The sequence below is a fragment of the Barbus barbus genome, assembly GCF_936440315.1.
Source record: "Barbus barbus genome assembly, chromosome: 41".
Classification (NCBI taxonomy): domain Eukaryota; kingdom Metazoa; phylum Chordata; class Actinopteri; order Cypriniformes; family Cyprinidae; genus Barbus; species Barbus barbus.
In genome coordinates this window covers 14,519,376-14,533,390 of record NC_136719.1, presented here as the reverse complement: position 1 = coordinate 14,533,390, position 14,015 = coordinate 14,519,376, and the positions used below count along the sequence as shown (strand labels likewise).

The 14,015-nt window shown below is 40.7% G+C and overlaps 1 protein-coding gene across 2 annotated transcripts in view; it reads left to right on the top strand.

The window, feature by feature from the left end:
- Nucleotides 1–11,860, top strand: part of LOC306860616 (msx2-interacting protein-like) — a 32,190-nt gene extending 20,330 nt beyond the window's left edge. For both annotated transcript variants that reach the window (XM_079402397.1, XM_079402398.1), the window contains exons 7-15: nt 77–202; nt 357–470; nt 623–736; nt 814–914; nt 995–8,666; nt 8,796–9,137; nt 9,250–9,444; nt 9,587–9,745; nt 9,956–11,860. In XM_079402397.1, coding sequence (XP_079258523.1) covers nt 77–202; nt 357–470; nt 623–736; nt 814–914; nt 995–8,666; nt 8,796–9,137; nt 9,250–9,444; nt 9,587–9,745; nt 9,956–10,087 — 8,955 coding nt within the window. In that variant the 3' untranslated portion in view covers nt 10,088–11,860. The remainder of the gene's footprint in view (nt 1–76; nt 203–356; nt 471–622; nt 737–813; nt 915–994; nt 8,667–8,795; nt 9,138–9,249; nt 9,445–9,586; nt 9,746–9,955) is intronic.
- The last annotated feature ends 2,155 nt before the right edge of the window (nt 11,861–14,015 follow it).

Here is a 14,015-nt window from a genome sequence, read left to right as displayed (position 1 = left end):
AAAAATTGTGCAAGTTTATAAAGCAAAGTCACTGTATTAATGCTGCATATTTATGTACATATTCTGTTTTTACCAGGATATCGATATAAAAAAGGTAAATGGTTCCCCACAATATGCCTTTCTCCAGTATTGTGACATAGCAAGTGTCTGCAAAGCAATTAAGAAAATGGATGGTGAATACCTTGGCAACAACAGGTTAAAGGTGAGGATGAGATCAGATTATTATTGGAGTTTTTTTTGTTACAGCCAATCCTCATTTAATACAAACATTTAGAAAAAGTTGTACTCATTGGAATTAAAAGCTATAGATTACACAGGACATTGGTTGACTTTATGTGAATTTTTCTTTCCTTCAGCTTGGTTTTGGCAAAAGTATGCCTACAACATGTGTATGGTTGGACGGCTTGTCCTCCAGTATTACTGAACAGTATCTCACAAGGCACTTTTGTCGTTATGGACATGTTGTAAAGGTGATTTAAAAATTTCTTTAATTTCTTTGATTTCAAATTTCATTATTAAAATTTATTTATTATTGTTCTGTTCTCTTTCTTCATTAGAATAAATGCATTGCATTTTGAAGTTTACTTTTTCTATACATTCAATTTTTTATTTATTTATTTAGGTTGTGTTCGACCGACTAAAAGGAATGGCCCTCATCTTGTATAATAATATAGAGTATGCGCAGGCCGCTGTCAAGGAAACAAAGGGTTGGAAAATTGGAGGAAATAAAATAAAGGTCTGTAATATATGAATTGTCCCACTGACAAACCAACTGTTTGTTTCTCTAACACTGTTAAATAAATTTGTTTGTAGGTTGACTTTGCCAACCAGGAAAGCCAGATGGCTTTTTACCGTTCAATGCAGGCATCTGGACAAGATATAAGAGATTTCTATGAAATCATAAATGAACGAAGGTGAGATGTATGGTAAAACCTCTTTTATTTTGTAGAATCATCCTTTCATTTTCATTAACTTTGTTTTTGTTTTTTTGCAGAGATGAGCGCCGGCCGCCATATGAGTTCACAGCTGAACGGGCATACTATGAGAATGTGCGTACCCCAGGTTCCTACACAGAGGATCCACGTAGAAAATATCCTGCCAGAAGTCGAGAGTTTTATTCAGAATGGGATCCTTATCAGGGAGATTATTATGACCCACGATACTATGATGACCCCCGTGAATACAGGGAATATAGAGACCCATATGAGCAGGATATTCGGAAGTACAGCTACTTACAAAGAGAGCGTGAAAGGGAAAGAGAGCGATTTGAAACGGATCGTGAACGAGACCACGGTCGACGAACAATTGAACACAATCAAAGCCCATCGCATCCACGTCATCCTGCTAGTCCTGCTGCTTCCCCATCCCTTTCTGAGCGTCCTCCCAGTGACTCTGAACATCATGTTTACAGCCGCTCATCTGAGCGAAGTGGCAGCTGCAGCTCACTTTCTCCACCACGATTTGAAAAGCCAGATAAAATTCATCTGGAGAGGCACAATAGGAGTGATAAATCGGAGAAAGACAAATCAATTTTTGAGGCAGAGCGTGGAAATGGAGGAGAAAAAGATAGACGTGCTGGACGTAAGGAAAAAGGAGACAAGGACAGGACTGAGAAGCAAAAGCTGAGGAAATTGAAACTTGCATCCCCTACTGTTCCATCATCAGAGCCAGAAGTTGAGCTTGACAGGGACACCAGCCCAGAGGCTATCTTAAGTCTGCGAGGTAAATCCAGCAAATCATTGGTCAAAGACAAAGACTACTCTGGAAAAGGAAAACTTGATCTGCCACCTTGTGTTGTCCAGCTGACAAGAGTAAAGGAGAAGGAAGGGAAGTTAATAGACAGTATCCTCAGTGAGAAACAAAAAACAAAGGTTGGGAGTGACCCTGTTCGGTCTCCAACCACCCCACCCTCTGCTGATCACAAGAGTATGCCTTTCCGCATTGAGACTCAGGCTAGAGATTTCTTTAAGCATGGAAAACATCTCAAGGAGAAAAGCTTGGCTAGTCAAGTTGAGGTTGTGGATAAAGAGGGCAAAGTGAAAAACAAAAAATACTTCAAAACTGATTTTGCATTTGACACCAGCTCTTCTGTGGATGCCGACCGCTTGGCTGCACGGAAGAGGCGCTTTGAAGAAACTTCTGGAAAGGCTGACCATTTAAGGAAGATAAGTCAGGAGGAGGAGGAAGTGAGGTTGAGGAGAATTATTGATGAATCATTGCTGAAAGACATTGATTATGATAAAAAAATGCAACGAAAAGAAGCGTATAAGAGAGAAAAAATGAAGCTAGAGAGGATGGTTACTGTTAGTACTATAAAAGAAGAGCTAGACACTGTCATGTCAGTAGGCCTCAGTCTAGACCTTCAGGCTCGACTTGGGGAACCAACTGAGGAGGCAACAGATCCCTTAGATAGCCTTGATCAAAAGACTGCTGGAGCTCAAAGTCAACCAAGTTTCAGTCTTGCAGTCTCTGATGATGGAAGTGCAGATATGGAATTTTCAAGAGACCAAGAACAGCAGCACTTAATTAGCTACCACGTACTCTCCTCAAGGCTAGAAAGAGATTCTGAAAGTAAAGAAAGTTTGCTCTCAGACATTGATCACTCACAGAGTTGCAGAAAACAAATGGAGCTGAACCGTCGCCTACAGCACCAATTGCTAGAGTATGATAAATCTGATAAAACTGAAAGCACACCCAGCACTGATGCAGAGGACTTTGACCATCGGAGTCTTGTGCATGAGATCGGAAAACATCAAGATGTAACTGGCGATTCACCACCCAGCAAGCGAAAGAAATCAGGACTATTTCAATTTGATTTTGACACTAAAAGACAGAGAGATTATCAGAGGTTCAAACAGATAAATGATGAACCTGAAAGGAGACTTGCTTCACTTCCAGGGACACCCTTTGCTGAGGATGCATCACAATTGCTGGAAAAAGAGCCAGATTCACCTGTGGCAATGAATAAAAATTGCTTGCATTTTGATGTATCAAAATACAATATTGTGAATCCAGTGTGCCAAGGGCTTTCATCGCATGCAGAGATTCTGAAAGTGAAAACATCAGTCACAGAAGAGGAGTTCTGTTGGGAGAGCAATATTAGGCAGGGCACATTGAGAGAAGAAATGAGCTTCCCCACCAGCATTGTTAAACGGGAAAGTATCCGAAAACGTCCTGAACGTGAATTAGAACCCGGGGAGGTTCAGTCAGACTCTGATGAAGATAGTGAAAGCAGACACCTTTCATTAAAGCCAAACTCTTTCAAAAGAGAGCATGAGGAGAGGCTTTCAGATGTGAAGTCTTCTGAGTCACTAGAAAAGAATAAGTTCTATGAATTTGCATTGGATAAGACCATAACACCAGACACCAAAGCTTTGCTTGAGCGTGCTAAATCACTGTCCTCATCTAGGGAAGAAAATTGGTCTTTCCTTGGTCATGACTCAAAATTCAAAAGCTTTCGGAATAGCACAGATAAAGAGAAGTCTGAACCCACTCCAAGGCCTATTCCTTCTTGGTACATGAAAAAAAAGAAAATTCGCTCTGATTCTGATGGAAAGCTTGATGATAAAAAGAAGGATGCCAAGCCTGATGAACAAGAACGACAAGAGCTCTTTGCTTCACGCTTCCTTCATAGCTCTATCTTTGAACAGGACTCAAGGCGACTTCAGCACCTTGAGCGGAAAAATAATGACCCTGAAGTTAGAGTTGGTAGAGATAGTATTACAAGTGATTCCCAAGGGGAACAAGTTGGAGCAGGAGGATCAGACCTCTCTCAAGAACCAAGAGTACTTTTTCATAGCCGTTTCTTAGAACTTCAGCAAAGAGATAAGAACCAACAGCTGCCAGTTTCAGAAAGATTTAGTCTAACTGAGGAGGAGGATGAGGAGGAGGAGGAGAAGACATTGGATGAAGAATTTGGGCTTTCCCCCAATGTATCAGAAATTTCCCAAGAGTTAACAGTTATTCATATTCAAGCTACAACATCACCAATGTCTCTGTCTAAAGTTTCAGAAACTTCTGTGCAGCATGACAAGCCAGTTTTGCCCTCTACATTAACAAACAAAGATGGTCCAGAAATAGTGAATGAGCAGTCAGAAGATGCTCCAGTAGATTCTCTGCTATCAATTAGCTTAAAGGAGGAAAACACAGCTGTTACAGTGAGTGCTATGCCCACTGAACCCATGATAAAGGAAGACGTAACTGTCAAAGAACCTAATGAAAACCTAAGCGAGTCCGTAAGAGCTGTAAACCCAACTGTTGAACAGGATATTGATGTCAAACCTCCTACTCCTGGTGCATCTCTAAGTAATATTGAGCCAGAATGTGATCCTTTTCAGGCGTCTTCTGCAACATTTTCAAAGCCCAGTCAACCTCAAGAGATCGCAGAGCTTTCAGAAACAAAACCAGAACCTGTTAATGCTTCTCTTCACAAGGTTGCATCCCCACTGGATGTGGAGCTGCCAGAACCTGAGGTTGAACAGGTACAGCCACCACGTAAACAACCCAAGAGTAAAAAGGTAAAAACGGTCTCACCAACACCAATCTCTCAAGTTGCTAATGAGAAACCAGCTACACGAAAGAGTGAACGCATTGATAAAGAAAAGCTGAAAAGATCCTCATCTCCCAGAGGAGACTCTACAAAACTCATTGCTGACCCCAAAAACTCGGCAAAATCTCCAGTTCATGCAACAGAGTCAGAGCAGGGCCTTGAATCAAACACAAGCCATGGCAAAACACGGCAGCGACGGAATGTGCGATCTGTCTATGCAACACCCCTTGAGGATGAGGCTTCTCAACAACCAGGAAAAGAAATTGCAGAGCCTCCTCGTTCAACCCGTAAGCGCTGTAGCGATAAGGAGGCTGCAACACAACATATGGTATCCACACCTGGCAAGAGAGGTCGTCCACCCAAAACTCGCAAAAGAGGTGATATGTCTCCAGTTAAGGGAGATCATACAAAAACTTCTGAGAGTGAAGATATTGAAAATAAGCAGTCAATAAGTAGTGGAGAAATATCTAAAACAGCAGAGACTTGGCGCTCTCCGCGATCCCAAAAGGGGCAGTCTTCACCAATAAGAGCAGGGCAAATTAGAAAAACATTGAAATTGGACAAAGTTTCAGGTAGCCCAGAACCCATTCAGTCAGACACAGCAGCAGTTGATGTGTCACTTGCCCTAGATCACCAGAATGAATCCAAAGATGAAACAGTGCAAGTTGGACAATTGTCTCAAGATACCAAACAACATAACATATCAAAAAGAGAAAAGGGACTTGCACATCCTGCTGAAGAAAAATCAACAGATAGCAATATAGAAATCACTTCTGTAGAAAAAACACAGGCATTAGATCAGAAGAAAGTCAAGGTATCAAGGTCAACACGAAACACCAAATTGATGCCTGATGATAAGTCTGTCAATGTTGTTAATCTCACTGTGGATATGGTTAAGGATGCCCTTCATTCAGGTGAGAACAAAGCTGTAAGTTTGGAAGGGTCATTGAAAACCAAAACCACACCGATAGTAAAAGAAGACTCAAACATCCCAATTTACCACAAAGAGGAAGACGTTCACAGTCCTGAGGAAAAGGAGGAGACTCTTTCAGAAATTGAGCCTCCTACTGATCCTGTGGCTGCCTTGCTTGCCCGTCAAATGGAACTGGAAAGGGCGGTGGAGAATATTTCAAGACTTACAGATGAACAGCATCCAGCACCTTACAAAGAGCCTCGTGCTGAACCAGCTACCCTAACATCACCAGTTATAGTACAACCTGCAGATGATGCAGAAGTAGAAAAGCCTGCCAATCCAGCAAGTGAAACTGAACTGGCTGCTGCAATTGATTCCATTACTGCTGAGGATATATCAGGTGATGCAGATGGATTCTCTGCTCCAACAACATACACAGCCCTCCTTCCCACACCAGAGACACTTGTTTTGCCAGTATCAAGTGAGGTTATTGAACCTGAGACAGACTTGACTGTAAAGACTGTTGTAGAATCTGAACAACGTAGTGTTATGTTTCCTGATTCTAAATCATCTCAAACAAGTAACACAGATACTTCGCTCACAGAGTCTCCATTATCAGAGGCAGCCAAAAAAGGAGGAAGAGCACGACCAAAAACACCAAAGAAATCCAGAGGACGGAAGGTTTCTTTGAACAGAAAATTAGATCTCACTGATGATGCAGTGCTGGAACCTGAATCCACTATTGTAAAACTTCCAGAATCTATCCCAGAAGAGATTCAAACTGCCAACCCTAAGGCAGCAACATCAGCAGCTGCAGCAGCTGTAGTTACTGTTGCTGCTGCATGTAAACATGAAGCTACAGTGATTTGTGACACACCAAAAGAGGCAGAACAGCCTGCTGTTGACCAGCCTGAACCTCAAGAATCTGCCTTCCACTCTGGGAATAACAGTCCGTCTTATTTAAGGACAAAACAGCCATCTCCTGAACCGGTAGCACCTGCCCTTACTTCACCTACAACATGCCTGAATTCACCTGCATCATCCAAGACTCCTCTCACACCCCCTGAGTGGAACACTAGAACAGAGGAGAAAGGAATTCCACCTAAACCACAAGTTAGTGTGGCACTGTCTACACCAGGAGTTGGGGGACCCCCAGCAAATCCTCCCATGCCCCCTGACACAAAGGCCTCTGATATTGACCCAAGCTCCAGCACACTGCGAAAGATTCTAATGGAACCGAAGTATGTGTCTCCTTCAAATAGCAATGCTGTCCCAAGTATGCAGTTCACAACCACATTAGCAGATCCACGGATGTCTGATAATGAAAATTCAGTTGAGGCTGTGCTGCCTTTAAAGACTTATCTACCCGAAGACAGACCTAGCCCTGTAACTCAACTTGTACCCCGTACAGCACCAACCCAGCCACCTACTCTGCAACAATGTGAGTCACCACAGATCCTAAAGGAGAAACTGGCTATAACTTCCACCGCTACTTCAGTCATTAGTCGGATCCCTATGCCCTTTGATTTTGAGGACACTCCTCGCATCTCGTTAAGTAACCGTAGCTCTAGTATGTCCTTACCCAAGCAGAAGTATCGTACAGGCTTGAATGAAAATAGCAGGTATCGTGGTCTTAACCCCTCTGATGATGGCAGAAGTGTTGGGCGCCCTGTTGTCGAAAGCACACATTGTAACACAGGGTCAAGTCCTGGTTTGAGGGTTAATACATCCGAAGGTGTGGTAGTTTTGAGTTATTCTGGACAAAAGACAGAGGGACCACAGCGGATCATTGCTAAAATAAGTCAAATCCCACCAGCCAGTGCCGTGGATATAGAATTTCAGCAGTCTGTAACAAAATCACAGATAAAACAAGAACCAGCATCTCACCCCTCTACCCCAAAAGGATCACAGACACCTACAGGTTATGGACACGCAGGGGTAGTATTAGCTGGCCAAACATTCAGTGCTCAGCCTGTTATTTCCTCAATTAATCAGGAAAGTCCTAGCTCTGAAAAATCTGAAACATCCTACCACACTGCTCAACAAGGAGGTTCTGTGAAAACCTTCCAACAATCCACAAGCCATCCTCACCTTCTGAGGTATGGTCAGTCAATTACACAGCAGCAGCATATTAAGAAAAATGGAGCAACTGAAACTCTTTCAATGAAAGCTGAGATTAAACCATCACAGACCTTCAATGTTAAACCAGTTTTAAGCCCACACCACCCATCTTTGGCAGGCAATCCCATCTTAAGTCCAAGTGCTGCACATGACAGGGTGGTCTCACAACCCAAACAAGATTCACATTCTCCAAGGGCATCAGGTCATTCCACGTCACCCTTTCCAAAAGTTTGTCCTACCAGCTCAGTTGTTTTGGGACCAGCTGGTCCTATGTCTCAGTATGTGTCAAATATACACCATGCTGAGCAGTCGGTGATCATGCCTCCTCATAGTGTCACCCAATCTGTGCCTATGGGTCATTTGTCCCAAGGAGATGTCAGAGCCAGTACTCCATTATCTGGAATAGGTTATGGAATCCGTTCAGAAAATCTATTATCACCTCGATCTGCACCTCCACAGCGCTCCATGACTCCTCAGCCTGCAGTGATCAGAGATGTTGTACTGAAGTCACATGCAAGTTCATCTGGTGATTGTCAAGTTGTTGGGACAAGCAATGATGATCTGCAGAGTCTCCCTCAAGGACTTCGTAGAGCTTCTGCACCACAGTTACTACCGGAAAGCATAGTAATGCAGCCCGAATTCAAAGGTCTACATCACAGAGCATTGCGTCTAGATCAGTATGCCAGAGATGTGCGTCTACTTGTGCACCAGCATTTGACTGAACATCCAGGTGTTGTTGAAAGTCGCCAAACTCGAACACCAGAGGCAATGCAGTCGCCTTCACACATATCATCTGCTTCTTCTAAAGTCTCCACTGTGGTAAAGAACGCTCCACAGACTGTGAGGGATGCACCAAAAGCAATGGAGCTTAAGATGTCACCCTCCCCTCACTCTGACAATAGGATAATAGGACACCCACCTGGCTCTGTGATGGTATCTCCTCAAGGAGTTCAGTTGATTCATCCTGGAAATGCAAACTCCATGTCTGAATACTACAGAGAAATGCGTGGCTTCCATTCTCAGTATCCAAGTCATTCAGTAATTGGAATAAACTTGGCTAATCGTGGAATAGCTGCGTCACAGGTGAGAGTTTGTTTTGTGCTCTACTATCCTAATTTGTGTATTACAGTTAACAATCATTAGCCATGAAAGTTTTTTATTATTATTATTATTATTATCTTGTCTTGATTTAAGAAGTACATTCTTCATCAGGTCTCACAAATCGATCATGGTCAGAGACACAAGGTTCCCTCTGTCTCCTCCATTGAGTCTGTGGGAAGTTTTGGCGAATCAAAACTTGACGGGTCTCACATTCGACACCCAAGCTCCATGGATTTGTCTCGCATATCACGGGTTCAGGGTGAGACTGGCTCCCCCTCTTACACTTCTCCAGTGACTATAACACCCAAATTGGAGTTGCCTATCACCATGCAGAAGGGACCTCAAGGACCTAATCAGATGCCACCACCACCCTCAGCCAGTTCTCAGATGCGATCAGACTTTAAACTTGACCATACAGGACTTCGGTCTGTTGATATGGTGCAGTTGTTAACGGTTTGTAAACTTTTTTTGAAAATTCTTATTTCTATTTGTTTATAAATTCCATCAGAAATTCAATAGAAAACATTTTTTAGGTTGTAACGAGTTTTTGTCTTCCTTTAAGCAGAAATACCCAATTATTTGGCAAGGTCACCTGGCACTTAAGAATGACAATGCAGCAGTACAGCTGCACTTTGTATCTGGTAACAATGTTCTGGCTCACCGTTCACTGCCACCGCCAGAAGGAGGTGCCTTTCTTCGCATTGCCCAGAGAATGCGCTTGGAGGCCTCACAACTTGAGGGAGTTGCAAGACGTATGACTGTAAGCATCCTGTCTACTTTTATAGCCCTTTCTCAAACCACGTTAAATCTAATTCATCCATATCTATTAAATTTAAGCAAAACAAAATCTAATGAAATGTCAGGACAGTATTGGGAATTTAAATTTTAAAAAATTTTCCTAGGCTGAAAATGAATACTGCCTTCTGTTGGCATTGCCTTGTGGACTGGACCAAGAGGATGTTCACAACCAGACCCATGCTCTTAAAACTGGTTTCATCACTTACCTGCAAGCAAAACAAGCTGCTGGAATTATCAATGTCCCAAACCCAGGCTCAAATCAGGTTAGTCCTCTTAAGAATGAAAATTACAGTGACGGTTATATTCATGTGCAGTACAGTTTTCCTGGAAGAAAATAGCTTGGCAAGATGCTGATGTCTAACCACTCGTTAAAGATTAGATGCTTCCATATGTGAAAATAAATAATTTAGCCATCTGCTGACTTAAAATTGTACATTCCACTAACAAAGAATTTTCTTCTGTCTTCCTTATAGCCAGCCTATGTTGTCCAGATTTTCCCTCCTTGCGAGTTTTCTGAAAGCCACTTGTCTCATCTTGCTCCGGACCTTCTCAATAGCATCTCCAGTATCTCTCCCCATCTTATGATTGTTATAGCTTCTGTATAAGAGGGAGATCCCAGCTTCCTACAGCAACATGCCAACACCAGCCTTTGGGACTTTAACAATTTTGTTTTGTTTTTGTACTCTGGAAAGCACCTCAATGTTAGTCAAGTTTACTCCTTTTTGGCCATGTATTAAATTTTTATTTTTTTGTTCTTTCACCAGCCTTTTAATCCATTGACTCATTGCCACATCCGTTTAACTGTGTATCACCTTATAGTACACAGAGACAAATGGAGCTATTTACAACGATCAATTCTCTGATCATTTTTTTTCTTTTCTTTTTCTTCTTTTGGAGATTTGTATCTATGGTTTTTAAAACACTGAAGATCTTTGGGATTATTAGGACATGGGGTTAAGAAACTTTTTATTGATTAAGATTTATTTTCTGAAGAATAATCGGACCAATCATTGCACTGTTATGAAAATCAAAAACATTATTAACAAGTTTGTACAAATTTGGTTATTGAAATTGTAATTTTACTTTATTACTTGGACATGCTTCATTCACCAGCCATTTTTGTGGTAGAGACTAAAAATGTTATCTAGTCAAAGTAGTTCAACTGAATTCCTTTGACACATTTTATAAAAAAAAAAAAAAAAAAGAATAATAATGTAATATAAAGCAGCTACTGTTCAATCATTAGTAAACAAGTTACTTCCATGTTATTTGTAGAAATTGCTCTCAATGTAGTCCTTGTTATCTCCGAAAGGGACAAAATGTGGGAGCATTGTGAGTTGTACAGTTTACACTTGATGCCTCAATTGGGGATTGTATGTATACTTTTTTTGCTTTCCTCTTAATACTTGCAAAGTGAATCGGGCGAAGGCCTGGTTGTAAATATGATGTATATTTAAAGACTTTCAAAGCAGTTGACAAGCATAACAAGATCGACAGCCTCTTGCCATCAACAGTGAAAGTGAACTGTCAGTTACCACTTGAGTATCATTTCAGATTTTTGTTTTGTTGATGTTTTCGAAATCAATCCTGTGCCATAATTTTAAGTGGAGAAAACTAAATGAATTGAGATTCATCAAGTTTTATTTTGATACTTGACTTTGCATTTGTCACTTCTTTAAGGCCTGCTTTTACATTGCCTTGTTTTATGCTTTTTGTCCCCTACCTCTATTTCTACCTTTTTTTTATTTTCATGTAACTATTGGGGCGATCTTAAGTGTTAAATTCTGTTCTCCACTGTTTCTTTCTTAGTTTTTTGAACATACCTCTGAATGTCCAACAAGAACAGTGCAATGCAAGTGGCAAATATACTTTGTAAAGAGAAAATACAAAACAATGAAAATATGTAAAAATCTGTCAGGAGACATGATAGAGACTGGCTTTTTTGGTCTCCTTTCTTGATTGGTGTCTCCTTGAGCCAAGCTGTAAATAATCATTCTCATTTTGTGTTGCTTTCCCCCTCCCCCTGTCCTTGTTTTTTATGTCAGGGTCATTATTTTGTTTTGTAAGACAAAACAAAAGTATGTAAAGAAAACCGATGCAGAAAGTAAACCATGAGTCTTAGTTTTGCAGTTTCATTGGGTTACTACAAATTCTCTCATGGTCATTTTGAAGGCACTTACATTTTTGATATACAAATTTAAAATATCAAAATACCAAAAGAAAGAGTAAACAGATACAGCTGATCTTAAAATTTTGTCTGATTTATCTTATTTCATCATTTTGAGTGTATTTTGCAGTTCCTCTATGAGGACATTTAAAGATGTAAAATAAATTTTGTTTGTTAACACCTTTGCAGATCATTAAATGGTCATCACTCGCTGCGTGTTGCTGTTGTTTGTTAGCTTTGCTCTGATTCCATTCACTATCTCAGAAATTCCAATGGTTTCCATTAAAATACCATTATAAATCATTAGCTTTTTTCCAGTAAAACCATTACAAAATTCCTTTTAGTAGTGTGTTTTGGTCATTTTTCCAATAGGATTTAACATCCCACCAATAGAATCCATCACATACCAGTAGACACCATTATAGTTTCCGTTAAAACCAATACAATTCCCATTATAACCATTAAATTCATTACATTTTCTATTGTGTTTTGGGCAGGGTTCTATAGTTTTTTTCAGCAGGTGTATACAGTTTATATCATATTGCTCACTGGTGTTGGTTAACATATTTTATCATTTTAATAATCCCTTGGAAATTAGAAACGCATGAAATCAAGTGTAACATTTAGTTGAAGATCAGTGACCTACAGTGGTAGTGTCCGTAAGAGCCACTTGATGGCAGTATTGGGATACTGAAAACGTTCTGTATTTTCATCTGATGCGGGGGTAGGCAACGTCGGTCCTGGAGTGCCGCTGTCCTGTAGAGTTTAGTTCCAACCCTAATCAAACACACCTGAACAAGCTAATCAAGGTCTTCAGAATTTCTAGGGCAACAGGCAGGTGAGTTTTTTTTTTTCAGGGTTGGAGCTAAACTCTGCGGGACATCGGCACTCCAGGACCAACGTTGCCTACCCCTGATCTAATGGTTTATTATGGGTTTTGGCTTACAGTTAACTAGTCTTTTCTTGAGGTAAAGCACATCTGATGATGCTAACCCTAAATGAATGCTAATTCTTTTCAATCTTAAGGAGAACTGTAATGCTGTAAATAGACACTTAGGAATACCAAAAAGCCATACCATACCAGAAGAACAAAAAAAAAAAATCTCACTTTTTTTTGGTACATACAATAGAAGTCATTGGGAGCCTAAATGGTCTGTGGATTTTTTTTTTTTTGTGTGTGTTCTGAATAAGAAAAAAAATGCTTACAGGTTTGGAACATGGAGACATGACGGTGTGTAAAAGAAGATTTTTGAGTGAACTGTCCCTTTATGGCAGGGGTTCCCAAATACTTTCCTGGAGCACATTTTGCATGTCTCCTTTGTCTGACACCCATTTCAGGTCTTGGAGTTGCTACTGATGAGCTGATGAGTTGAATCAGGTGTAATTGATAAAGGAGACATGCAAAATGTGCAGTGTTGGGGAGCCTCCAGGAATCTCTGCTTTATGGACATGACTTTTATAGATGTTTTGCTACTTTCCAAAAAGTTTGAAAAGTTTTAGCCAAGTATGCTTGTATGTATGCAAGATGAATATAAACGTTTAAGAATAAATGTTTGTGTATTTGTACACAATGTATGTAGGTGTGTGTGTGTGATAGAGAGTGGGCAGGGGCACGAGGTATTTTGTGTTCTGACCAACCCTTGGTTTGATTTGCCTGATCCTGTATAAAATCAAATTCACAAACCCGCATGATGTTCCACAGGGAATTCATGGAATTCCCAGGGGCAGTGTTTGTGGTCATGCTGGCATGACCCTTGAAGATCAGGAAATTTGTGAACGCTGTGAGCTGGAAGACACATCATGGAAAAACAGTCTTCATTTATCTAATGATCCAAATGTATTCCATCCCGACCACAGAGCACGTTATTCAGGAATACTATCTTGCTCCAAAGCTGTGGCTTTTATGTCAGGTTTAATCACAGAATATATACATATTTTGAACTGTACTTAAATGAAAGATCCCACATTCTTTGAGATTGAGATTTAGCTGCGAGTAAATCTAGTAAACTTTGTACTACCTATAAATCTGAAAGACAAAACGAAGGGCAAGTTGCAAACAGGTTATGCCAAAGCCTTCAAAGACATATCGCTCTCCTCATCTTTCTTTTCATCCCGGTAGGAAGAGGGGTGTGCTCATGGAAAAAAAGGGTGAAGTATATAAGATTTACAATGGCATGACAGACCAAAACCAGGAATGTTAATTGACACCCACTCCCGGCAAAGCAGTGATGCATTTGCAGGAAGTATGAATCTGGAGGGCCCAAAATAATGAAAGGAAAGTAGGAGAAGCATCTATATTGTTCCTTTCCAGTTATAAACCAGGCCGACGGCAAAGGTAACAGTAGGAAGTTTGGTATGTAGTAAAA